Source organism: Podarcis cretensis (genome assembly GCF_951804945.1).
Source record: "Podarcis cretensis genome assembly, chromosome: 4".
Taxonomy (NCBI): Eukaryota; Metazoa; Chordata; class Lepidosauria; order Squamata; family Lacertidae; genus Podarcis; species Podarcis cretensis.
In genome coordinates, this window is record NC_137173.1 from 73,773,341 (window position 1) to 73,800,391 (window position 27,051).

General features: G+C 41.8%; 2 protein-coding genes and 1 long non-coding RNA gene across 10 annotated transcripts in view; 1 reads left to right on the forward strand and 2 right to left on the reverse strand.

Moving 5' to 3' along the window:
* The window catches only part of PPP2R3B (protein phosphatase 2 regulatory subunit B''beta), a 38,640-nt gene extending 25,442 nt beyond the window's left edge, over positions 1-13,198 (forward strand). For all 4 annotated transcript variants that reach the window (XM_079972756.1, XM_079972758.1, XM_079972757.1 and 1 more), the window contains 11 exons: positions 1,084-1,187; positions 2,814-2,916; positions 3,460-3,534; positions 4,977-5,063; positions 5,805-5,961; positions 7,777-7,825; positions 8,179-8,268; positions 9,416-9,591; positions 10,107-10,225; positions 10,336-10,442; positions 11,972-13,198. In XM_079972756.1, coding sequence (XP_079828882.1) covers positions 1,084-1,187; positions 2,814-2,916; positions 3,460-3,534; positions 4,977-5,063; positions 5,805-5,961; positions 7,777-7,825; positions 8,179-8,268; positions 9,416-9,591; positions 10,107-10,225; positions 10,336-10,442; positions 11,972-12,116 — 1,212 coding nt within the window. In that variant the 3' untranslated portion in view covers positions 12,117-13,198. The remainder of the gene's footprint in view (positions 1-1,083; positions 1,188-2,813; positions 2,917-3,459; positions 3,535-4,976; positions 5,064-5,804; positions 5,962-7,776; positions 7,826-8,178; positions 8,269-9,415; positions 9,592-10,106; positions 10,226-10,335; positions 10,443-11,971) is intronic.
* Positions 1,290-3,495, reverse strand: LOC307214512. The gene is made up of 2 exons (XR_013838174.1): positions 3,441-3,495; positions 1,290-2,258 (listed from the first exon to the last, which is right to left on the reverse strand). It is a non-coding gene; the product is annotated as an uncharacterized lncRNA (long non-coding RNA).
* A 109-nt stretch (positions 13,199-13,307) lies between the features above and the next one.
* LOC307214060 (cohesin subunit SA-2-like) overlaps positions 13,308-27,051 on the reverse strand; it is a 61,248-nt gene continuing 47,504 nt past the window's right edge. For 3 of the 5 annotated variants that reach the window (XM_079972464.1, XM_079972463.1, XM_079972462.1), the window contains 10 exons: positions 24,545-24,637; positions 22,570-22,732; positions 21,371-21,522; positions 19,139-19,240; positions 17,380-17,534; positions 17,147-17,275; positions 15,816-15,994; positions 14,815-14,983; positions 14,353-14,434; positions 13,308-13,945 (listed from right to left, as the gene is read on the reverse strand). In XM_079972464.1, the coding sequence (XP_079828590.1) occupies positions 13,937-13,945; positions 14,353-14,434; positions 14,815-14,983; positions 15,816-15,994; positions 17,147-17,275; positions 17,380-17,534; positions 19,139-19,240; positions 21,371-21,522; positions 22,570-22,732; positions 24,545-24,637 (1,233 nt within the window). In that variant the 3' untranslated portion in view covers positions 13,308-13,936. Of the gene's footprint in view, positions 13,946-13,969; positions 14,435-14,814; positions 14,984-15,815; positions 15,995-17,146; positions 17,276-17,379; positions 17,535-19,138; positions 19,241-21,370; positions 21,523-22,569; positions 22,733-24,544; positions 24,638-27,051 lie in introns of those variants that run through there. The other 2 variants (XM_079972460.1, XM_079972461.1) reach the window with 1 other exon arrangement.

Sequence of the window (27,051 nt, forward strand, 5' to 3'; positions counted from 1 at the left end):
TGCAGATGACACAACCTTGATGGCAGAAAGTGAGGAGGAATTAAAGAACCTTTTAATGAGGGTGAAAGAGGAGAGCGCAAAATATGGTCTGAAGCTCAACATCAAAAAAACAAAGATCATGGCCCATCACCTCCTGGCAAATAGAAGGGGAAGAAATGGAGGCAGTGAGAGATTTTACTTTCTTGGGCTCCATGATCACTGCAGATGGTGACAGCAGTCACGAAATTAAAAGACGCCTGCTCCTTGGAAGAAAGGCAGTGGCAAACCTTGACAGCATCTTAAAAAGCAGAGACATCACCTTGCCAACAAAGGTCCGTATAGTTAAAGCCATGGTTTTCCCAGTAGTGATGTATGGAAGTGAGAGCTGGACCATAAAGAAGGCTGATTGCCGAAGAATTGATGCTTTTGAATTATGGTGCTGGAGGAGACTCCTGAGAGTCCCATGGACTGCAAGAAGATCAAACGCATCCATTCTTAAGGAAATTAGCCTTGAGTGCTCATTGGAAGGACAGATCCTGAAGCTGAGGCTCCAATACTTTGGCCACCTCATGAGAAGAGAAGACTCCCTGGAAAAGACCCTGGTGTTGGGAAAGATGGAGGGCACAAGGAGAAGGGGACGACAGAGGATGAGATGGTTGGACAGTGTTCTCGAAGCTACAAACATGAGTCTGACCAAACTGCGGGAGGCAGTGGAAGACAGAAGTGCCTGGCGTGCTCTGGTCCATGGGGTCACGAAGAGTCGGACACGACTAAACGACTAAACAACAACAACAACAACAAAGGAAAAAGTGATAGGATTCAGTCCAGCAAGACCTTGCATGCTACAGGTGGCGTTTTTGCCAGAAACATCTCTTTAACGAGCCTAAGGTTTTGACTTAAATTTGAAATAAGTATAAATAAGCTTGTATGGCATCTAGGGTAGTATAGCATTTCACTCAATAAGTTAAACAATATACTTTGATGCTTACAATAGTGCAACAAAAATGAAAGTTACTTTCCTTTTTCCAAAATGTTGGCATTCTAATAGGCCTGACAATTAGTTCTAAAAGAATAATCCTCAAATTTGCTTCTGATTAACTCTAGGCTTGTGAATGTCCTCTATATTGGAAAGGTCCACTATTTTTTTGTGCTGGAGGAGAACGAACAGGATTTGTATCGGTTCATAAATTTGTTGCAATGTGGCGGAAGTAAGTATGATTTATTTAGCAAGGCCATTTCATCATGCTTTAAATAGTTTAACTGAATAACTTTCCTAGAAAAAACCCAGCATTAGAATAAGGAACATGGCAAGAGTTTTAAAATATTTATTGTCCTCTTCCCCCATCCCAAAAATGTATATTTGGATTTGGTGTAAAACAACCATGCCATTTCAAAGTGAAGTTTTTAAAAAAGAGAAGGAAAAATAAGATGCTTGAAAAAGTTCATAAATAAAGGCATTGCTGGGTTTGAACAGTAACTCTTTTAAGCCTGCTAGATTCCTAACATTTGATGGGTGCATATATGGCAATTTAAGAAATTTAGGGTTATTATTATTAATAGTTATTTCAGGCATTGCAATAGAATGACATATATAAAACAGTTGTGCATGTAAAAACAATTGCCCAGTGTTTTTTTCCTTTAAAAAATGTTTAGGGGTACTCTCGTTTTGACTCAAGAAAATCACCATTTTATAGTTCAAATCGGGGAAAATAAATACAGTAAATGGACAAAAGTACAAAGATTCACAAAATGTTTAGGGCTATGCATACCACTATGTCCTTCCAGAAATAAAGCACTACATTATATATATCAGATTGAAACAACAGCGCATATATAAAATCTATGCAGATCCAGGGCAGGGACCATCTAGAAAAATATTTTAAAAGGCTTGTGGAAAGAGAAATGTATTTAGCAGGCACCAAAAAGCCAATAGAGGATGCCCTTCTCTGATATGCAAAGGATAAGGACCACCACAGGAAAGGCTCAATTTTAACATTGTGCGGAATAGACCTCCTGATAGGATGCTATCTGCAAGAGGTCCTTGTGCAGAGTGCAGTGATTGATTGATTGATTGGGTATGCAGGAGATGATTGGAGCATGTGTGGCTCACCTCGGGCCCTCCAGATGTTGTAGGACTATCAGTCCTAGCCAGTATTGCCAGTGGCCAGGAATGATGTGTATTGTATGTAGTCCAGCAGTATCCGAGGGATCACAGTTTAGCCACCTCTAGATCAGAGATTTCATTAATTCCTATGCATACATTTTGAGCAGATCTCCTGCTGGGGAAAAACAGGTTGCATTACAAAGAAATCCAGTGTAACAGTTGCACTAGCAGAAGCTTGTTGTGCAGCAGATGATTCTTGCTCAATCTGTTGCACAATAATCTCCAAGGGCATTTGTGTTTCCCCCTACACAACAGCTGATTGTTCTTGTGCAACATTCTTTGGTAATGTACTTTTGCTTTCCTTTGTGCAACCATGTTCCACCAGCACAAGTATATCGCTAAGTGGCTTTAACTTAGTACAGTCGTACCTAGTTTGTCGAACAGAATCCGTTCTGGAAACGTACTTCTGAAAACGTACGACAACCAAGGCGCGGCTTCAAATTAGCTGCAGGAGTTTCCTGCACTCAATTGGAAGCCATGTTGGACGTTCGGCTTCCAAAGAACATTCGCAAACTGGAACACTCACCTCTGGGTTTGTGGTGTTCGGGAGCCAAAACATTTGGGTCGCAAGGCATTCAAGATCCAAGGTATGACTGTACTACATTGCAAACAACTCACAGGGCATTTAACTTAATATACATGTGCACATTAGACTACTTATGCATTTCAGGATTCTACAGACTTGCCATGATGCTGCCTCCAAGTTTGTTCATCTTCTCAAGAGCCCTGGATGTAACTATTTGGTACAAGAAGACTTCATTCCATTTTTACAAGTAAATTGCACTTTCTTGCTTGCTATTTTTATGTCATGAACCCTTTAAAAGACTTTAGTTTACTTTCCATTCTTTTTTAAAGAAATAAACATAACTAGCCCTTATTTGCTAACTCAATGACACACAAGCTGAAAGATCAAAAAGCTCAAGCCATTCCTAGGCAGCCTAATGACTAGAACATGGTGAAAATGAATCAGTGCTAGTTTTCTCACCCAAAGTTGATATGAAGGCCATTCTGCCTCCATAGCCTTCTGAAGCCTTTCTATTCCTTTTCTAGCTCGCATTCAGATTACATATGTGCATTCGCCCAGCTCCCTCCTCTGAATCTGTGCTTGTCTTCCCTCCTCCTCCAAACTGTTTTCCTCCGTTGCTACTTTCTCTTTGGAGAAAAACCCTTTTCCCAAATAACTGGAATTTTGCATATTATTTCTAAAATTAGAATTCTGTTTTTCTTCCTAAAAATGAAACCTACTTTTCAAATAAGTTAAGACATTGTGCTTAAGTACCAACAACATGCATCTAACCTTTGTGCTTCTTTCTTAGGATGTGGTCAATAGTCATCCCAGTCTAGTCTTCCTAAAAGAAGCATCAGAATTTCATTCTCGATATATTACAACAGTAAGTAACTTGTATATAAAGCTTGTTTTTTCTTGGGGCCAATCTAGAACGATTTGAGCATATAACACCAATCCTGGCACAACTGCACTGGCTGCCAATTAGTTTCTGGGCTCAATTCAAAGGGCTTGTGTTGACCTATAAAGCCTTACATGGCTCAGGACCTCAATACCTTAAGGGCTGCCTCTCCCCATACAAACCAACCCAGATCCTGCGCTTGTCATCTGAGTCTTTTTTCTATGCCCACCTCCCTCCCAGAGAGGTTTGGGGGGTGGTAACAAGAGAATGGGCCTTTTCTGTGGTGGCTCCTTGATTGTGGAGTGGCTCGCCTTTCACCATCATTACATGTCTTTAGATGCCAGGCAAAAACGTTCCTCTTTACCCAGGCCTATGGCTATTAAATAATTGAAATAAGTGAAAGTGTCGGGGAGTAAAGGTAAAGGTAAAGGTACCCCTGCCCGTACGGGCCAGTCTTGACAGACTCTGGGGTTGTGTGTCCATCTCACTTAAGAGGCCAGGGGCCAGCGCTGTCCGGAGACACTTCCGGGTCACGTGGCCAGCGTGACATCGCTGCTCTGGCCAGAGCCAGAGCCAGAGCCAGAGCCGCACACGGAAACGCTGTTTACCTTCCCGCTGGTAAGCGGTCCCTATTTATCTACTTGCACCTGGAGGTGCTTTCGAACTGCTAGGTTGGCAGGCGCTGGGACCGAGCAGCGGGAGCGCACCCCGCTGCAGGGATTCGAACCGCCGACCTTTCGATCGGCAAGCCCTAGGCGCTGAGGCTTTAACCCACAGCACCACCTGCGTCCCTTCGGGGAGTAGACTGTTCTTATAATATGATCATTCCGCCAGCACAAGCATTTTTGCTCGCCAGTCAAAACGATATTCCTTCCCCTGCTGTTCTGTGAGTTCTCGTGGTCCCTCAGAGCCGACGAGGTGTAAGGTGTGTGTGTGTAGCAGGGTAAAGCTCCATTAAATTAGTGAAACTATTTGAATTGAGTAACATGAGTCTGCCACCATCACATATAATACTATTACTACTACAACTTCCATTTATATGCCACACTTTATCAAAAGATCTCAGGGCATTAGAAACACATTACAAAACATCAATGATCAAAACGTAATAAAAATATAGTAATAAGCATACTGACAGACAGCCTAATAGTAAAATAATAATTGGTGCAACATTGAATTCCATCAAATATCCAACTGAAAGTTTTCTCAGCTTTGTTTAGGTAAGTTCAAGCCTTTTAAAGCTTGTAGAATGTAGAAAGCAGGGATTTGGAGAAGGATAAAGCACAGTGGCTATAGATTAAGCCCAAAAGATCTGTCAAGGTTTTGAGCAAGATAAATTGAAAGAGTGTTTATATCATACTTAAGTACTCAGACTATTTGAATGAATGCAGTTGGTGCATCATTCATGCTTTCTTTTTATGTTTCAGGTAATACAAAGGATATTTTATACAGTAAACAGATCCTGGTCAGGAAGAATCACTTGTAACGAACTCAGAAAAAGCAGTTTTTTACAGGTATGATCTGTGTAGTTTTGTGAATAACAACATAAGCCTTTATATGTTAACTGTTCAAATAGAGGGCACTGAAATCAATGAGCACCAGATGGTTTAGAGCAGTGTTTCCCAAAGTGGGCGATACTGCTTCCTTGGAGGGTGCTGGAACTATCCGGGGGGGGGCACTAGCAGCCTCGGGTGCAATTGTGGGGAGGGGGCAATGGAAGCATAAAGAACATTTTGAAAAACCGTTCATACATGTTTCATCTGTTGTGTAATGACGCTAACTGCCAGGTTGGGCTCTGTTGCAGAACGGCAACAATTCCTCCCCTGGACCCAGCGGTTGAGCTGGAGGTGAGGGGTTTTCCTGGGCTTGGGTGAACCCTTTTTGGCTTCACCCAGGAAGTGGATTACAGCTTGACTGCCTATTTATAGAGATACATAAAAGAATGCAAATTTGTCACTGCATATTTCTGTTTGTCAGTCAAAGAAGGTAGAATTCATCACAGAACTGTTAAGCACAGTTCAGGCAGTAGATTAAATCATGATTTACACCATTGCAGATGAACTTCAGGTTTGCATGCTTCCTCGATGCACATGGGAGAAGACTAGTGAAAGTTGTTTTCAGTTTTGACTAAACCTCAGTTCCCTGTTAGATTTAGAACTTTGAGAAGTTGTTAGTATAGAACTCAGTGGGGCCTATAAGATATTGAATTCTTCCTACAAGCTGCTAATACGGTACTTCCTCTCTTTTATCAATAGAATGTGACATTATTGGAAGAGGAAGTAGATATTAACCAGCTGACAGAATACTTTTCATATGAGCACTTCTATGTAATCTACTGCAAATTTTGGGAGCTGGATACAGACCATGACCTTTATATTGATCCGAAGGATTTAGCTCGGCATAGTGACCATGGTATGACAAATGGAACAATTCAGTTCATTTTGAATAGTGCATGAGAGTACATTTCTGAGTCTGCAAAGCTGGAAGATATCCTATGCTCTTCTATGACAGCACAGAAGTTGCCAGCCAGGTGGGGCAGAGCCGCTACACTAGCTTCCCTGCAGATAGGTGGCTGTTGCTTACTTGGAGGGGAGAGGCCGATGCAATGCAAACACACCAGCAGAGTCATTTTGTTGCTTCTGACAGTGCATTTGCATGATGCTGACTTCCCCACTGTGTCTCCTTTTCGGTAAGCAACAGCGACCCACTTGCTGTGAAGCTAGCATAGTGACTCTGCCCCCACCTTACAAACTGCTTCTGTGAAAGTATCCATATTTGTAGCAAACCAATCCTTAATCTTTGATCATAGTTCATTCCATTAAATTTTCAAAGACATAAATTAATAGTCTTTGATAGTGGATGTTACATGTGTAAAAACTGTGTATTTTCGCATATCTGAGGAACATTCCTGTAGACTGGGAGCCAGCTTCTCCTGCACACACAGTACTCAGAATCAATGTGTGCTTTCTTATGCCACTTCTGTGTGATGCTTGTTCTTCTTAGTGTTTACAGTATCTATAGTGTTAATAATCTATAGTGTTAATAATTTCCTTTTCGGTGCTGTATCAGAGATTTTGCTGAAGTCCACACGGAATGAGAAATATTTGAAAGATGAACTAAACTGTAGGGTTTCATCTGTTTTAAACCTTTTCTACTGAGGAACTAGTTATAAAAAGGCAGTCTGCAGTAGTAAAATACAACTATATTGTAGTAGCTTGGCTGGTACAGTGCAGAAGATTTGTGTTAGTTTAATGATGGTGCAATCTTCTGAGGACAATTACCAATACACAATCAAGAGCTATGATCAAAGAGGTTTGGGGCTATATACCTTTTACACTGTCATATGTCATTTTATCTGTACTGCTAAGCCTCCAGATTGGCTAACAGAACTAACACTTCCGTTGTGCCGATTATCCCTTCTAGACTCACAATGAACTTGAAATTAAAATTAAAATTTAACTGGATTTATGTTTCTTTTATAAGAAGTTTTAATCAGACACACCTAAGAAGGGGCTAGAATTTTGAACAGAACCATGTCTGTTCAGTGGGCCAGTTCATATGCTCAGCATTCTTACCTGGCATGAGAATCCCTTTACATCACGAGCAGTGTTCTTGCCACGCATATATATATGTAGTATGTGATACACATGTAGGCCTGAGGGATGCAGTTTCCTCTCCCCCAAGAGAGACACACTCTCCCATGGGGAAATACAGGGCAAACTGGGCATACTGACATCACACTTCCTTTACCTGAAAGATGCCCAAAGAGGATCTCTGCTGGGTGGGTATTGATTGTTAGGCCAGAGTCCTTAGATGTTGATTCCTTGGTGAACTAAGGCTTCATTTGCTGGAGTGGGGAGGAAATTGTTCAGTAAAGCCAGAGTATGAATGTGTTCCAGAATAAATGTAAGATGTTTTTCAAAAATTCAGGTTGGCAATTGTCCAGGTAGAAGCAGGCACATGTGTTCAGTTGCAGGCATTTAAATAGCATTTGTAAATATAAGACACCCAGGCCCTCTATTTTAACCAGTTTTAATATTGGGTTTTTATAATGTTGTATCCTGTCCTGTGACCTTATAGTGAGGAACACATAAGAAATCTAATGAATAATAAATAAGGCAAGGAATGAAGTATTTCTAATAAAGTGTTTATGCACAAGCTCTGAAACATTTAAAATGTATGATTTAACTTTAACATATTAACTGTAACCGTTTTGCTCTTTCACAGCTATATCTAATCGGATGATAGAGAGGATTTTCTCAGGAGCTGTAACAAGGTGTCTCTTTTTTACTTATTAAATTTAAATTTAACCATCATGCTTCAAGAGCAGTTGGCAAAGTACATGGACAGCTGAATTCTAATAAATATAAACATATTTCCAAGATCCAATATTTCCCTTAATATTGATTATTCTAAATGCTTCATTTTTAAAAAGATTGACAAACTGTAGGCTAATTTATAAATTCTTTTCCATATATTAAAAGTACAATTTCACTATAAAGAAAACAATCAACAACTGCATTTTCATGACTGACAGCGACAGTTGTGTTTTAGAGTACTAATACACATATGAAAACGGTTTTTAATACCTTCTCTTCTCCCTTTGCTTTAATCACCTGAATCTCAAAGAGGCAAGAAAGCACAGAAAGAAGGAAAAATAAGTTATGCAGATTTTGTATGGTTTTTAATATCGGAAGAGGATAAAAAGACTGCAACCAGGTAAGAATAAATAGCTGTTAGGAGTATAATTGCAGGCCTTTTATACAAGATCATGGGGTCAGGTGACTTGTGCTGCTACCAAAGTTCGATAATTAAATTTCATTTTGTAGATCTTTCTTACGTTCAGTACTAATGAATTAAGAGGTTTGTGTGTTAAGGAGAGGCTGGGTGCCAGCTGTCAGGGGTGCAATTATTTCATACTACATTGAGCCAGAGGGTTAGGGTAAGAAATGTTGTTGGCATTTGTCTGTCTCGAGAGGCAATGGAGTGTGCCTCAGGGGGTGAAGTCAAAGCATTGCATTAGCAGCACCAAAGTGACTTCCCTAGGGCGCAAGCCTCAGCAGTGCGTTTGGCAGCAGCTTGGCTGCAGGAGTTGCCAGAAAGAGGCACACAAGGTGCCGCCATCCAACTGTCTTAGGAACTCCAATCCGGATTTGTGTAGGGTTTATTCCTTAGCCATTTCTTCTTCCGAAGATATCCCACAAGGCAGCAGAGGTTTAAGATCAGTTTTTTCCTTCTCCCAGATGTTCTACCTTCCCAGCTTGATGAGCCCCATCTGCCCCTCACTTCCCTCTGCAGCATGTGCAGAAATCACCACCTTGACCATTGGAACCACGGTTTTTCTCGTCCACTCAATTCCCTTTGTATGCAGGGGAAGTCCCTAACTCACAAGACCCACCTACCCTCACCTGGTTTAGCCAGCAACAGAGGATGTGATTTCTGACTATGTCCCCCTCCAATATGCCCCACAAATCTGTTCTGGAAGAGTTTTTCAGGGACTGGAGTTGCAGGAGCAGAGAGAGAATCAGAGAGGGTATTCTGTTAGCAGATACCTCTATACTTGAGCAACTTCACGGAGAAGAACCCACTGGATTCCACCCAATGTGTCCCAAACTCTTGGCCCATGACAGTACAACAAAGCAACAAAATGAATGGCATGTGTAATACTCCAAGCAATATTCATATACAGTACAAGCAATTGCTGCTGAATACTTTTGGTGTTGTTGGCAGTTTAAAAGTTCAGCATGTGTTCTCAGCATTTCACAAATTCTCAGCCATTTGCAAAAGGTCCTTTGTGTTTTGTATAACAAAGGATATAAAAATAAATTTGAAATTGGGTGCTAAATTGTTTAATTATTCTTTGCAGCATTGAATACTGGTTTCGCTGCATGGACCTTGATGGGGATGGTGTATTGTCAATGTATGAACTGCAGTACTTTTATGAAGAGCAATGTCAAAAACTGGACAATATGGCCATTGAACCACTGCCATTTGAAGATTGCCTTTGCCAGATGCTTGATCTTGTGAAACCAGAGTGTGAAGGTGATAGGTTCTTTTCCATCTTAACAGCCTCTCTGCAGCAATCTTTTTGCTAACAAGATAAAATCATGTATGAAGTCTCTTTGGCTAAATGTTCTGGTTTAGTTATCACATTTAGCAGGCAAAATTCATCTGATAAATTGCATTATGACAGGATTTCAGTCGTAATTTCCAACCTGAAAATTGGCAAAATTATCAGGTTATCAGACTGAGTCAAAAGCTTGCTAAAATAAGAATTGTCACCCCCACCCCCAGAATTCATAATGAGTCTTCATCCTCTTGGGAAGAAGCTCCAAAGGGACTGTTTTGATTTTAATAGTAATAGGAAACATTATTTTTGAGAAGAACTTACTCCACAGATCTTAATTGGGGGATCTCTCATATATTATCCACAGGGTTTATTAGGTCTAGTTCATCAGTAAAAGCAATGTTATAAGCCTTTTCAGTTTTCCAAATAATTCTATCACAGCCCGTAACTTATGAAACGTTTAAAACCTTGTTTCTGATCCTGTTTCCAGGGAAAATAACTCTTCATGACTTAAAGAAGTGCAAGATGGCAAATGTGTTTTTCGACACCTTTTTCAACATTGAGAAATATTTAGATCATGAGCAGAAGGATCAGTTTTCTATGTTGAGGGTAAGAACAATTAGTGTTGCAAGTTGATGTTCATAAGCTTAACAGTCTCCTTGATGATAATTTCATTTAACATTCTTCAGTATTATAAGCATCATTGATCATACCCCTAGGGCACTGAAAATGAAAACCAAGAACTGTCTGATTGGGAAAAATATGCTGCTGAAGAGTATGATGTCCTAGTAGCAGAGGAAGCAGCTAGTGACCAGTGGAATGATTGGTGAGTAGTTTTTAAAGCCTGATGTTTTTGTTTTAGAGATGCTGTAAGCATTTTGTTTTTGTTTTAGAGATGCTGTAAGCCACCCAGAGTGGTTGGGGAAACCCAGATGGACAGGGTATAAATATACAAGTATTATTATTATTATTATTAATTAATTACTACAGTTACGGAATCTCTTCTTAATATTAGCAAAAGAGATTGGTTTTATTACCACAGCTCAGGCTTAGATAGATCGAAGTGACTAATTCAGGGAAAGATAATTATTTAATGAAGAATTTGCTTCCTGCAACAAAACACAAACCTGTTCTGGGTAGCAACCATGGCTTTTCTAGGGGAAGTCCACATGCAGCCTAGCCCAAGCTTATTTCCAAAGTCATGTGAGACAGCAAGTATTTCAAAACCATGCCTAAGAATATTGGCTGTGTTCGCATAGAATGCTGAACCATGGCTTAGCTGGGGGGGGGGCTCCGCGTATGTTGTTAAAATCCATCTCCCATCATTCCTTTCTCTTGGATGCTGGCGTGGCCTGATGAGAAGTTGACACAAACACCTGGAGCGCCACGGGTTCCCCATTTCTGATTTAGTGATATGTAGATGAGTGTTCACATCACACAGCAAAGGGCTGGGCTTATATGCTGCTCTCTCCTCCCATGGAGCCAAGAGCAGTTCTCCTGAGTTTTGTTTTGCTTTCAGAGAAACTCAGTGTTGCCTATGAACTGGGGATTATGGTTGAGAAGGAACAATCCAGCTTCAAGCTATGACTTACAAAGCTGACTTGTTTAACTGACGGTTGCTTATTTTTAAACTATGTTCCCCTGTGTGCATAATGCTAACTGAGGATCTCTGAAAGTGAAAATCAAGTTTATAGAAATCTTCCTCTTGGCAGCATGAAAGGAGAGGAGGGGAGCATCTGAGATTGATGCTTTGTTTGGGCTCATGGAGGCTTATCCAACACTAAGCCAGAGTTTATGTGCAAACAGAGCTACTGGCTGGTTATATGTAAAACATTAATTGCCATATATACTTGAGTATAAGCCAACCCAAATATAAACCGAGGCACCTAATTTTACCACAAAAAACTGGGAAAACTTATTGACTCGAGTATGAGCCTAGGGTGGGAAATGCCAACAGTGGCAAAGGCGGAGGAAGGAGCAGCCTGAAAGGGCTGCTTCCGGGCTGCTCATTCCTTCTCCTCCTCCACCGCCAACAGCCTCTGCTGCTCGCAAGGGCAGGCACAGGAACTGCGCTTGGCAGAGCAGCGGCAGCAAACAGTAAGTGGGATCCTCACTTGAGTATAAGCCATGGGGGGCTTCTTCAGCATAAAAAATGTGCTGAAAAGTTGGCTTATACACAAGTATATATGGTGAGTAACAACACTGATGAGCAGTTACCGTAACTAACCTAAAAGCCATCGAGTATGGTACATAGCTATCACCAAAAATGGGTCAGCTGGGAGCATAATGCAATAAAGTACAAGGTATGTCAATAAATATGTACTTTCTTCGTTAATTCCTATGTTGCTTTCCTAGTTATGAAGCGGAATTGAACCCTGGAGATCATCAGAAGACCAACGTGCTGAAATATCAGATGGAAAAAAGGCCTTTCTTTGATATGCCTTCCCATTTGGCAGACGTTGACTTAGATGAGTATGACTATGAAGATGATTTTGAATGAATTGTTTGTATAAAAATAAGGACCGTCTGCAGCAGGTCTGCTAAATCTATGTAGGGCTTAGTTTCCAGAAAAAGTAAACTTAGTTCTTTGTGCTGCAAAGTTAATATTTTAATCATTTTGGATGATTGCTATTGTTAGTCACACTCTAAGTAGACATTGTAGACCCATTGAAATAAATGGTCTTATACATGAAGGTCAAAGGGCTTACTCTGAGTATGACTAACATTTAATATCACCCTTAGATACCTTGAAAAAGAAAGTTGCTTTTTATGGAATTACTTTTTTGTATTTATTCATTAGATTGTTGCCTGTAAAATAGAGTTAATTTATTTATAGATAGGTTATATTACCTTTATGGAATTACAACGTACCTTCCCCCCTCCTCTAAAAAAAAGAGTAGAATTCTTCCTAGTTTTCATTTATAGCGATAATGGTCTCCCAGCAGAAATCTAATAACTTTGCCAGAGTTCAAAGAGAAAAAATGTCACAGCTGTGTGTGAAGGTCAAAGCATCACTGGACATGCTGGTGCACGCAGCAAAATGTGGTCTTGCCCTGAAAACTAACACACGCACACTGTGCTCCTTTTAGTCCTTCAACTTAAACCCCCCACCGCCACCCATTGCAAGAATGGTTTTTATCGCTCACACTTGACTGCAGTGGATGTTGTATTCTGTGTCAAAGGAACCAATTTTTAAACCTTATGTAAGTTTTACTTGATCTGTGATGTGCACTAACCTTGTTATGGGCATTTAGTGTGTTTCCTCAATGGTTAGCTAATGACACATTCCATGAGTATACCAATGGTGTCAGAGCAGCTGAACAGTTTGATGCTTCCCTTGAGAAGTGATGGCTTTTCTGGACAAGCTAGAAGTTGCTACGCCAGTTTTTTAAAAGCATAAGGTTTGCAGTGCCTTAATTATCTCAACGTTCACACGAGGAACTAAATATTGTGTTCCAGGAAGATTCTTGCTGTTTTTCATGTAAAACGAAAACAGGTGTAAGCTATTTTGTTTGCAGTGCAGATCTGTTTAAAGCATTTAAATATGTTATTTTCAAATAAAGTTTTTTTCATATATGTAAATTCATTGATTTCCTTCAACATCTGTGTAGACTCTTAATACTACTGCAGCTTGTAACAGATGTCTGTCTGCACACAGTAAGCCAGGGGAAGAATGTCTCACTTAGGCAGATTGAAACAATCACTCATTTTATTTTGCAAACATGATAATATAAAAGTATGAAACCAAACAGCTGTTTTACAAGCTCAGTGACAATGAATAGAGCACATTTTCACCCTAGTACCAATATTAGACTGCCATGGTATACAAGAAAGCATATGAAATACAAATTAGAAATTGTGTTTTTAAGGATTCCCCTTCCCCACCCCCACATACATAAATAGTTTCTCTTTCTCTATTCCCCAGAAACCCACTACCCTGCTTCTGTGTTAAAAAGTAAACAGTCTTGTCTCAAAAGTGGTCTGCCATGGGCCCAACATAAAATACTGCTCTGCTACTATATGGTAGGTTTTGCCATTGTTGCCCTGACTACATCTGCCATCACATTTTGGACAGAGAAACTTCAGCAAAACGAAGATGAAAATCAAGTGTTTGCAGAAAAAAAGTATAGTCACAACAGCATATCAAACCATGTAGTAACACTGGCTGAAGAAATTATTGTAATTTTGGCCATTACCTTTCTCATGATTCAGTTATATTATAACCATACCATGTCATGCTTTCAGCTAACCAGGTGTGGCCCCCATTGCAATGCCTGTACTTTTCTTCATTCACGTGAAAAAGCAGAGTGTCTTTGCTTCTTACGTCTCCTAAATAATACACAAATCAAGGTTATTACACAGAGCTCTGTACAGACCCTGTGGCCAACTTGAATTGCAGTTATATTGCTATTTGAATAATGTTTTCTAATTAAAAATGCATTTTCAATCACCAGTTCCTCATCGGAGCAGAAATGAAGAATGGGTAACAGTGGTGCTGGGCAGATTGGGTTTTGAATTTAGGAGTTACCAGTTATGTGTGTGTCTTTAACAGGCATTAACAGTAGGCAGATATTACCGCAATAGATTAAAAAGTGTACATTACTGAGTGTTTTCCAAAGATTTGAGACGCTAAGTGAAAAGGCTAGCCTTTGTGAGCAATAGCCTTATTCCTCCCCACTCCACCAGTGTGTACTACCAACAAAATAACTGAAACCTCAATATAAAGCCATCCTTACCTGGTCAGCACCAACAACATCAATATCAGCCTCTTCAGCCAGAACCGCTACTGTATTTTCTACCTTGACACCATCTGGAATACTAAAACGAGAAGCCAGATAGATTAGCTGCTGTCCTTGGAAACTAGTTTTTGCAATCTAGAGGCCAAAAAAAGACTTCTTTTCTAATAGGAATCATGGAGAAACTCATTTTTGAAGTTAAGAACTGGTGGCTAACAATACACTTCAGGAAGGACCCTGACATTTCCAGTTAAAGAACAGCATACCAGAGCTCTGCCCAAGACTCTTGAGAGCTGCTGCCAATGGGAGTAGATAATACTGGGCTAAACAGACCCTACAAAACAGCTTCATATGTTCTTCAGTAAAGGTTGAGTTGAAATGATTCATTTCTTAAGTGCTGCAGCAACTACAGCCGAGAGAGAGATTCCAAGTTACAAAGATAATCCCAAGCCTATTCCTTACCTATATTTTCTCTTCAGTCTTTCAGGACCTGATGGATATTCTTGGTGACAACTGTCATGAGATTTTAGCCTCTTCCTGCTATTCTGTGCCAAGGAAGGGAGGTCAGATGGGCAATGGGCATGTGAAGGTGTGTTTGCCATCTCAGTGTGACTGGTTTTGGCGCAGGATCCTGGAAACAACGAATTATATCCATCATCCATCTACATGTCACTGTTGTTCCTTGTACCACATCAAAGGCCACAACGAAACTTCAGGAGAGGGTTTATGTGGGGAGCCATGGTAGGGGAGAAAGAATATAAGATTCAAAGCTGAATGGGTTGCTTCCAGGGGCCAGGATATAAAATGTTTTCTCAGTGGATACAGAAGCTTTTATATTTCCGATCTTCATGAAAAAATGTCTGCGCTTATGTAGCCAAAACAGAGGCAGCAGCAGCTTTGAGGAAACCCTGAGTTTTGCAAAAGTATATTTTAAAAAATGCAGCAAACAAAACCAAGGAAGCATGCTCAGTGGGTACAAAATGCTGGCTTACTCAGGGGAAACAAAGAACGGAGTTGCTGGGAAATGTCTAAGGATAGTTCTCTACCCTTTTTATATCTTATCTCACTGTCGGGATTGATACTGATCAGCCTTGTCAGCAACAGAGCTTTCCCTTCCCTGCATGCTACAAAAAATGGCTTGAGGGGGCAGTTTCAGAGAACCCCTGGAACAGCAAAGGGGTGAAGGGAGTATTGTTCCATCTGGCAAGCTAGGATAATGGAGAAACTGAAAGGGCTAAATAAATGACTTTGTGATTACTGAATATACATGGTTAGATTGATGTGTGATTGCTTTGTTCCATACAACTGCTACAAGACACCAGATGAGAGAATTACGGTATATTGTTTACCTACAGATACATATTATACATATACCTACAGATATACATATTATATACATATTACCTACAGATATACATATTATTATTATTATAACTTTTAAAAATAAAATAGTCACATTATACCTTCAAAGAGGTTTTTTTTACATGGTGTCCTATCGGATGGCCATTCACTTATGCTGCTGATGATAGAACTCTCATCTTCATCACTGGCCAGCAAAGAGGTTCTGTACCACTCCAGCGAGTACACAAATTCTTCTTTACAAAGTGCAGGTTCAGAGGTATATCTCAGCAAGTAACTATATCTGGATGTGAACAAGAGGGAGAAATACAAACGACCGAAAGATCAGGAGCTCTTCTCTGACAAGGAGGTGGTTCACTATAGTAATTAACAAAGCTTTTCTCTATTTCTCAACCAAGGCAGCCCATCGATCAGCTAATTCAGAAACTAATTCAGAAACAATTCCACACAGAAAGGACATTTAAAGTATGGCATGTTTAACATAGACTTTAAAGGCGCTTGCTTAGTGTAGCAAGAGTATACTATTACAGCAGTTTCCTAATTGCTTTTCATATTCCAGTGGCTCTCCTGTAGACAAGGCATAGATAACAACACTGCTTGCTCATAACATGCACCAACAGTGTGTATGCATGTGTGCAGCTTCACATAACTCTTCCTACTCCTGCATCACTCTTAGGAGTGGTTTGGCCAGCAAGGATCAGCCTAAAAGCACACAGAATTAAGTTGTATGTCAAGTATCTTGTGGCCCTTTATAGATCGTTGGACACACAACTCCCATCAACCCCAGCAAGCATAGCAAATGTTCCTAGAATGATGAGAGCTGTAGACCAGGGGTAGGCAACCTGTGGCCCATGGGCCACAAGTGGCCCATGGGAGTCATTTAACCGGCCCACGAGCCGTCCCCAAACTGAGCCGCCCGCTCAGTGAGTCCCTGCGCACTGCACTAAACCAGTGCATCACAGGGACTCACTTCCGTAGTGCCAGAAATCGCGTCTGCGCATGGGCGCTCATGAGCGCCTGCAATCTGGGGGCGCCACAAAGGGGGCTCCATGGCAGTGAACCGGCCCAGGCAAGGTAAACCTTGCCAACCCCTGCTGTAGACTAACAATATCCAGATAGCCACAGCTTGTCCATTTCTGTGCTGTGTGAGCTATGCTAGCAGCAAAAATAAGCCCAAGTCCAAACAGCTCAGCCCACCTCTTCAAATTGGCAGCAGAAGACCAAGGAGGAGGGCATTAACAGAAATCCATGGCAGAATTGTATACAGAGAGGTTGCCATTTATTCGCTCCGAGCACAAATGCACAAGTAGTTTGTAAGCAGGAGCCATGCTATGCCTCAGTTAACACCTCCTGTACGTAAGAGTTTATTTAAGTTCAATACCACAGAGACTCCTGTGCTGTCCAGAAGCATTTGAACACCAAAGGGAAAACTTACACAAGTCTTTTGTCAGGCTTTAGAAGCTTATTGGAGAATTCACTGAGGATGAGCAGGAAGTTCAGATTGGGAGGCAGGCTCTTCCCTTCCAGGGCACCAATTCCTTGAAAGGCAAACTCAATACCATCCCTTTAAGCAACAGTAAGGAAGAGAAGAAAACGAGAGAGAGAGAGGTTTATAACATGGATGCCACACAATGGAAGACCAAGGGACAACATGGATTTGGCACCTACTTGTGTATCATGGCTACTGACTCTCGACTTTTCACCTGGTCCCAGCCAAATGTCAAAGCAAAGCGCCGTGCGAGCTCTTTAATGTTGTTGAAGGAGGAATCTATGCTGTTAATGCTATTGCTGTTGTCCTGGCTTCTGGCATGCTTCTGAAACAGCTGTGGACCACAGGAATTGATATAAAATTTTCCAGGCAATTAAAGGGGGGAAAGCCCCAAGAACACATACCTGCCATACATCTGACAAATTCCTTGCTCAGGATGCAGTTAAGCACCAGTAATCTGATTATATATTTTTAGAATCCCACCAAGCTGAGCAAGAATCCAAACGCTACAGGTGGGAATCCGGGCGGGTGGTGGGCAGATCAGAATACATGGGGGACACAATTAAGACACCTAAACTCTGCCACTTCTCCAGTACAAAATGGTGTGAGAGAATGCAAATAAACAAATAAACCATGCCTTCTGAGAGATGCCATTTAATTAAACAACATGAATTATCCATTTGCATGTAACATGCAATTAACCCCTTTTAGAATTCTTCTGAATATGGGGAAACTTTTTTTAACACATCCCAATACTTTTTCTGAGGAATATTTTTGTGGATCAGATTAAGCACGTAACTTGAGCTAAGTGTACATACTTTGCTCACAGTTTCTAAGTACATTTTATATTGAAGCCTGCCTTGCATAAATGGAGGAGAACAAGCCCAAAGTGCTCATTAATACAAGAGAACGTGATTTCCCCCAAACCAACTGGCTAGGTGGGTTATTAGCATGCTTTGAGGTTCGAACTTTCCAAGGTCAATGAAACTCCCAAACTAGGCTGGTTGCCTATGTGATATGTAAACACAGGCTCCTGACTTATGTGAGCAGAGCGCAGCTCACTAAATGCTGCTGAGCCTCCCCACCTCTCATATTTCAGCAGATGGGTCATGGCACTTCCTAAGCTCTTGACGACATTGTTTGAAATCCACTGGGCTCATATGTCAGCCATCTGAAGGGGGACATTCTGAAGCTTGGAGGGTGGCAAATAAGCTTGCAGAGCAGATAAGACAGCTCTGAGCAAGCTAGCCTAGGCTAGCAAAATTCTGCATTCTTTATATGACACCAAGATAAAATGTATCAGTGCATCTGGGGCCTTGCTCACATGGAAATGGTGAACCTGTATTGGGGCTACACCATTTCCAACTACAAAAAGACAAGGTTCATGGTACCCAGGGCCAGCCAAGTTATTTTGGCACCTCCCGCAGAAAATCCCACAAGCACCTCTCCTTTCTGCCAGTAAAACTAAAATCATAATAAATGAACCAACTAACAATTTCCTGCCTTTTCATGAACTGCCCAAAACAGCTGTCTGAGGCATCTACCACAGCCTGCCTAATGATAGGTCTGGCCCTGCATAAAGCCAGCATATTAGGATGGCAAGTAGGCCATTGCCTTTCTCCCTAAAATCTATTCTATGCGGAGGTAAACAATTTGGAGGAGCGTTTTGCAGCTAGTGCAAAACGCAGTAAATTGCCTTTTAAGAGGAGTCGATATTTGGAGCCACATCGCACCATTCTTAAAGGACTACCCTGGCAACCAACACAGTTCTGGTCTGTGTTCAGAATTTTACAGATGACACATATAGGCCTGAATGACTAAATACCTGAAGGAGCATGTCCCCCGTCCCCCCATATAGTCCTAACCAAGAGTTGAGGCTAGATGGAGAAGGGCCTCCTTAGAATCCTGCCAATGGGATGTATACAGGAATCGCCTTACCTGCTGCAAGCAGAGGATCAGTGTTTTTGCACTTTGAATTTTGTCATTCTGCCTCGTCCGGCTCAAGGTTTCTTTAATTATGTCGCCAAAGTCATTATAAGTCTGTTAAATGGCAAAGAGGGGAAAACTCTCAATCACATCAAGGAATAGCATTATTTTTTAAAGGCTATTAAAAAACAAAACAAAAAAGTTATTATAATAATTTTATTATATATACCCTGCCCACCTGGCTGGGTTTCCCCAGCCACTCGCGGCTTCCAGCAGAATACTAAAATACAATGAAACAAGTTAACTTATTTATAGCTTTGTATAAGGAACGATGGTATTTAGGCTCCACTGTACATTGCAAGCGTTTTCTCACGATTTTATTCGTGCAGTACACTCCTGATTTAACACATTTAATTAGAAGTGAGTTTCACTTCCAAACAGGATCATAGCTCATATCTATATAAAAACAAGAGAGCGGAGAAAAGAAAAATCACAGGCCTAATCCGCTTGTTTTTGGAAAACCTAAAAAAATATTCCAGCTAATGCTACTGGTGAAGTTCTCAAATAAGAACTGAGCAGGAAGGTATTGAATCTTCCCCTCCGGGTGTACCCCGCTGCACAAAACATCTAGGTTCTAGCTCTAGAATATTCTGAAGACATTCTGTGCTTATTTCCTGTGTATGTGATTACGCAGAGACCATACCTGACCAGTTTTGCAGAGGTGTTTCATGTGATGACCTAATTTGGACACAAAGCTAACCCAGTTCAGTGTTAATGTGTAATGGGCCTGCTCCCACTCCCTCCTCCAGTGACAAGGAGGGAGGAAATCGGAGGCATCCACTTCTGTTTTAAACCACAATCTCTTGCTTCATCGAAACCAGGAACTGCAGTTTAGTTTTAACCAAGGTTTATCTGAACAACCGGGACCATACCATGATTTGAAGTACAGTGGTGCCTTGCAAGACGAAAAGAATCCGTTCCGCGATTCTCTTCGTCTAGCGGTTTTTTCGTCTCGCGAAGCAAGCCCATTGACGGATTAGCGGATTAGCGCTATTAGCGGCTTAGCAGCTTTTAGCGGCTTATCGGCTTAGCGGATAAGCAGATAAGCGGCTTAGCGGCTTAGAAAAAGGGGGAAAGGGGGGGAAAGTCGGAAAAACTCGCAAGACATTTTCGTCTTGCGAAGCAAGCCCATAGGAAATTCGTTTTGCGAAGCACCTCCAAAACGGAAAACCCTTTTGTCTAGCGGGTTTTTCATCTTGCGAGGCATTCGTCTTGTGGGGCACCACTGTAGGCTTTTTTCAGGCAAGCTACAGGGAACCACCCGCAATTTGCCCCTTGTAAGAAACAACAAACTGCAGCTAGTTTAAAACTGGAGTGAATGCTTCCAATCTCCTACTCATGGCCACACCAGTGTAGAGGGAAGTGTGTGGACCTGAGGCTGGTGCGCATAACGCCAAGCTACGGTTTTGTATTATGTTTATCCCTTCTCACTATATTGCAGCTAACCAGATTTGTTCCCAGTGTATGTTCAAACAGAACCACAGCCAGGCACAGTTGCCTGGAAAGTGTACCCGCCAGATATGTGTGTTGGCATCTTTGCACTTTCAACTGTATTTTGAGTTTTCAACTCAAAACATTTTAGGTGCATGTACCTTTTAAAAAACAAACAAACTGTAGGGTGTGAAGACACCTTGCCAAAGTTCTTTCCTTGTAAGATTCCCTCAAAGTAGTGAGAGTATTAGCAATGCACATAAACACTTCTCCAGCCTGCCATAACTCTCCCCCCCCCCCCACTGTCACAGTGTAAATATGGGTGCTGCTAAGGAGGAGTCTTCAAAAAGTGCAGTCAGCAATGTAATAAAACAGAATGGAATACAGAGTGTACTCATTTGTACTCACCATGACACGTGCATCAAGACTGAGTGTGTACTAATGAACTCAAGTGTTTGTGCTTGCTATATACAGTGGTAACTCGGGTTACATACGCTTCAGGTTACAGATGCTTCAAGTTACAGACTTCGCTAACCCAGAAATACTACCTCGGGTTAAGAACTTTGCTTCAGGATGAGAACAGAAATCAGGCTCCGGCAAGGCAGCAGCAGTGGGAGGCCCCATTAGCTAAAGTGGTTAAGAACAGTTTCAGGTTAAGAACGGACCTCCAGAACAACTTAAGTACTTAACCCGAGGTACCACTGTAACTTTTACAGCATTTGGAAGGCATCGCTAAGGAGATTATTCAATTACCCTCATATAATGCTTGTAGATTTCAGCAGCGGCAGTCATCTCGACAACATTATGGACAATTAACTTGCAATAAGCTGCAAGGAGGCACCGTTTCTGCTGCAAGGCATCCAATTTTTGTTCTTCCATCTTTTTCACTTCTTCTCCTGTCAAGACTACAGCAGCGAGTTTGGTTAGGTTTCATGCTAACACTGCATTCCGAAGCATTTTCAAATACAAACCTTAATCTGAGCAATAGACACCCTCGAGTATGTGGCCAGCTCACAAAACCTTAAAAGCATTTATTTGTTGTTATTCAGACATCACAGAATCACAGAGTTGGAAGGGACCCCAAGGATCATCTAGTCCAAACCCCTTCAATGCAGGAATATGCAGCAGTCCCATACGGGGATCGAACTTGCAACCTTGGCATTATCAGCCCCACGCTCTAACCAACTGAGCTATCAAGGCTGATGATAGTGCTAACAACTCATCTGCTATTTCACATGGATCTCCTCACGGAAAAGCAGTATGTACAGAGCAGCAAAGAGGAGCAAGTGAATACCAGAGGTCTCCTAAACCCTATGTAACTATGACTTGGAAGTTAATCACATTCATATATGGCTGGATAAAAATAATAAAAATCAGTGCAAGTGCAACTTACCTTATAATAACAAATAACATTTCCTGATTCATTGTGCTAACCTATATGCTAGAAATACTAATACTAAAGTGTTGGGAAGAACTTCTTGTGGGAAATATAAACGATGGCACAAGGTATTTTTCTGGAGTAAATTCTCCATCTTCAGTGCCAGAACCTGCAGTAGATGTTAACCACAGGGTTGACTTCTGACTGCCAACAGAATCTATATCATGGGGACCAAGAATGAGGAGGAAGATTAAACAGGAGAGCATTGAAAGCCCCATACTGAAATAAACACATGATGAGCGATCACATTGGCACCTCCCATGGTGCATCCACTCCATCTTCCTTCGCACCCTGGGAACTCCCTGTCCATTGATATTACACAGGCATCATCGCTGTACTGTTTTCAGAGCCTGCTAAAACTTTTTGTTCCAGTAAGCCCACCGAGGCATGTAATTTCAGTATGTGATTTTAGTTGCTATCGCCCTGTCTACCTTGGGTAGCAGAACACTACTAAGTGGAACACAGACATTATCAGCAATGTATGTTTAGTTCCTTGCTGGAAAATGCTGCTGACCTCTGAATTCTCTTGGCTCCTCTGCGAAAACATGATCCTCAACGAAGAAGAGCAGTTTTGATTGAAGAGATGAACTGGGAAGGTACTCCACACACTCAATCAGTCCATCACTTAAACCTTGATGACTTACAATCATCAGCAAGTCGCAAAGTATCATAAAAGCCTACAATGATAAATAAAAGAAAAACAACTTGTAAAGGTAAAGGGACCCCTGACCATTAGGTCCAGTCGTGGCCGACTCTGGGGTTGTGGCGCTCATCTCGCTTTATTGGCCGAGGAAGCCGGTGTACAGCTTCCAGGTCATGTGGGCACTTAGGCACTTCTATTTTGAAATATTTACTAGCCACCTTTCAGGACCGCGTGCACCAAGGCAGTAAATAATAATATAATGCTAAAGATACAATATTCTTTAAAAAAAAAATGCTGTACCATATTATTGTAACATAACATTGGATTACAGCACATCAAAACCTTGAACATTCAAAAAATACAAAAACCTCACCAACTATAATTCAGCTTGTGAAATGCCAATTTCAAAGCCACACACACATGCACAAATAGTACGCCCTTCCCCCCGCCAATCCCCACACCTGAGATTAGATTAAGGATTCCACCAATTCCTTATCTGCCAAAAATTGTGATGATTGCTATGAGGAATGCAAAGCCCTTGAATGGGTCCATTTGTTTGGAGGCAAAATCCTTCCCAGCCCCAAATACAGCAACCATTTTGAACCACAGCACCAAGGGAGCAGAATATAGGGTGGGGGCAGGAGAGTTGATGCTCTGCTGACAGTGTTGTTGAGGCCCAACACCATTGCCTTAAGCGTTCTGGGAGTGAACTGGAGTGAAGACTTCTTTACTCTGGTCCGCCGCTCTTGCCACACCCACTTCGAAGGTCGTGATTGGCCAATTTAAACAAGGTTTTTGGCAGGCACTCCCACAAGCCCCGGCAGTTGGCCAATTCCAACGGCTGTCTGCAAGGGGAAATGTTTCTTCTGAGCCCCAAGGAAAGCCATGCCAGGCAGCACATGCTGCCCACCTGGGAACTCTGCTGAGCGACTATTCTCCATCTCACCTGTACTAGTAACACACAGCAAAGTACAGCTTAAGATTTGGCCTACTTGGCTTACTGGGATGGTCCTATTGAAAGTGAAAGCACTTCTTCTGCCAAATCCAGTCCAGAGTGGAAGCAACTGCCCAGTAACAACCAAGCAAACCCCTTCTCCTCACAGGCTCACCTTCATATTTCATCCAATCCCCATGGGCAACACCGGGGGGGGGGGGACACCATTAACACCACAAAGTGTGAATCAACAGGAACTTTAAACTGAAGACGCTTCCAGGGACACCACTGGTTAAAAATTCCTATGAGACAACTAAATTCCCAACCTCAACCACTAGGGAGTGTTACTCCCACCTGGGCCCAGGATGACAAGAGGGGAGATTGCAATTTCCTCGTGTGGAGAAGCACCAAACTGGGTTAATTGTTCTCATAAGGAATAAATCCTCACTATGGTCCACCAGGGAACTGGACTAATCCTCCTCCTTGGTCCTTTCAAGTGTTTAAAGCATGTTCTACCTGTAATCCTTACAACAACCTTCTTAGGCAAGTCAATATTATTCTCCCCCATGCTGCAGTTGGAGATGCTGATGAGATCAAGGAGTGGGTTGCCTAATGCCTCTAGTGAGTTGATGGCAGACACAAGATGCAAACCAGCGTCTTTCTGGTTCACAGCTCAGCCTGCTTACCCACTAAGTCACACCATCAACTGAGTGCTGTGTTGTACAGAGATTAGAGTCAATTCTTCCTTCCTCCCCAGAATTTTAGTATCTCTAGGCAACACAGCGCCCCTCAAAACAGGGGAGTACTTCTTCTGAATATGTGTACACAACACTTGCCCACATTGCTCTTAGGATAGGGAGGGGTGCAAATCTCAAGGGAAAAGTCATATGAAAGGGCTTGTAGGATTCTTACCTTTTCACGTAACTTTCTGCTGCGGTGGCTGAGGTAGCACGTACAAATGTGGCAGTACTGCTTCAAGCGTGTCCTCAAGGCAAGAATGCTTTCCTTTAAGGGAAAGGAGAAAATCAGAAATTATTTCTGCAAAATGCCTCTTTGAATAATTCTATGTCATCGAAGCCCATCTCAAGACTTCTGTGAAAAGTGCAGAACTTTGTAGCATCTCAAGTTTCTTCTTCGCATCTTATTCTGTTTGAAGAGGAAGCACAGAGGAAGGGGGGGGGGGAGAAAGGAGTCACAGGAGCTGTGAGAAATCTCTATAAAATCCACAGGACACCATGATCCTCATTCTACCTTTGTTTCCAGCAGTTTTTCACTCTCTATCTTGCCAGTAGCGCAGCACAGAGATGTGCACAGAATCTAATGAGGGTTTATTCCTCCCATCCACTGTTTTGCAACAATCTGTCACACTATATAGACAGCGTAGTGATAGTGTGGAATAAGGACAAGATGTAATCAGCTCCAATCTGTGTCAGCTCACTTCCCCTTGTCACTCAGGTCCCTGCTGCAGGGGACCAAGGTGTCCCAGAGTGGGAAATGCTGATTTGCATAAAGAATATTTTTTTTAATCTCACAGTGACATCCTTTCTTTTCTTTTCTTTTTTCATTCTGAGACACTGCCAGTGCTTTTCTTCTGGGGAAAGCAGGTGCCAGTACTGCGTACCCTTAAGTACCCCCAGAAAACTGGCTACAGCATCCCACAAAAAACTGCAGATGAAATCAAGACAGAAACCACACAAACATGCAGCAAATGACCTGCTGGCATGATTTGTTTGGGTTTTCTATCAAAAAACAGATTAGTGAACTCACTCAGGGATCATCCGGGTGTATTTTGCATATATAATCATTGTTTACCATGTACAATATGGCAGCCAAAGATGTTTTGGTGTCCCAGGTGCCCTTTAATTGTTTCCCAAAAACTCTCATCAGGGCAGGTTGCCCCTATCATCTCTAATGGTATAGAATATAAATATAAACTCACTTTTTTGGCCATGTGTACACTGCATGTGCTAGGAAGACATCAACATGCTGCCCACAGTGTTAATTTTATTTATATACTGCTTGATTGTAATAAAACCCAGTGCTTTTTTTCTGCTGGGATGCATACCCTTAAACATTTAGTGAATCTTTGTACTTTTCTTCATTTACTGTATTTATTTCCCCAATTTGAACTATAAAATGGTGATTTTTCTTGAGTCAAAATGAGAGTACCCCTAAACATTTTTTAAGGGAAAGAAAAGCACTGATAAAACCTCATAGTGGTTTACACTCAAGCAGTTCACATTTGCACACAGTGTCCATGTGATCAAAGGAAAGCACATGTTACCATGATGATTTTCTTCCTGAGGAAGAAAAAATTCAGTGTGTGAAGCCCCTGCTTCACAGGTAGTTGCTCTCTCTCCAACCAATCGGTTGTTATTATCAGATGCAAGGTTTGCAAAACTATGAACAACATGCTTCTGATGCAACCTGGGAAGAAGAGGATAATGGATCTCACAAAGGACTCCAAATAATCTCTGAAGTGGGAGCTCAAGGATGGCGTGGCTTGCTTTTGAGTCACTACTGATCAGGAAATCAGAACGTGGGGGGGGCCACTAGGTGGCGCATCGGAAGATGGCTGATAATAACATCTCTCCGACCCACACGAGGTAATTTGGAGGCTATGATGGGGGTAATTAGCCTCCTTAACCCCCCCAGGATTATGGGGGGGACGGCCCTTGCCTGCTGTGCCCTATACCACCCCCGAATTTGTGGGGGTGGGGGCACTAGGCACAAAGCCCTCCTGAGGGATTTTCGGCACTCCTCGACGCCGTCCCCGATTCGAGCCGCTGGTTGCAATGATCTTTAAAAGGAACAAATTTGGACGTGATTAATTGCACATACATCAAGGAAAAAGGGGAGTAAATACTGCTGACAGAAGAGATCTCTGATAACAAGACAACAATAAAATACGAGAAGAACGTCAAGATACGGTAATGACTGGGGGGGAGGAAACCTGCCTCTACCTTTTTATGTGACTTAACAAGAATCCCCCTCCCCTAATGAGTCAGAAATTAAGGACTTAAGCTGTGGATTTAAGGCTGTGTGGAGATAAACTTTCGATCCAAAGCAATGTTTCAAGATGAAGCTGGAAAGCTAAGAGTTTTGGAGTGACGCAGTCAGGAAAAATGCCGTTCGCCATTTTGTGAGGCATTGTGGGAGCTCTTGGGTCTGGGAGGAGAAAGAGAGAAATAGAGTTGTTTACATATCGTGAATCAACTCCTCGGTGGGACTTAAGAGCGACAAATGCCAAAATTTACGATGGAAAAAGTGATGTTATCTACGAAGGAGATATATGGAAACCATCTGGACTTAGTGGAGGAACGGGAAATCCACACAGGATTATTACACTTGCTATCGGCTTAAGGAGACTAACAGAAGAGATCGTAAAGGAGAAAGAGAAATTATACGAACAAGATATG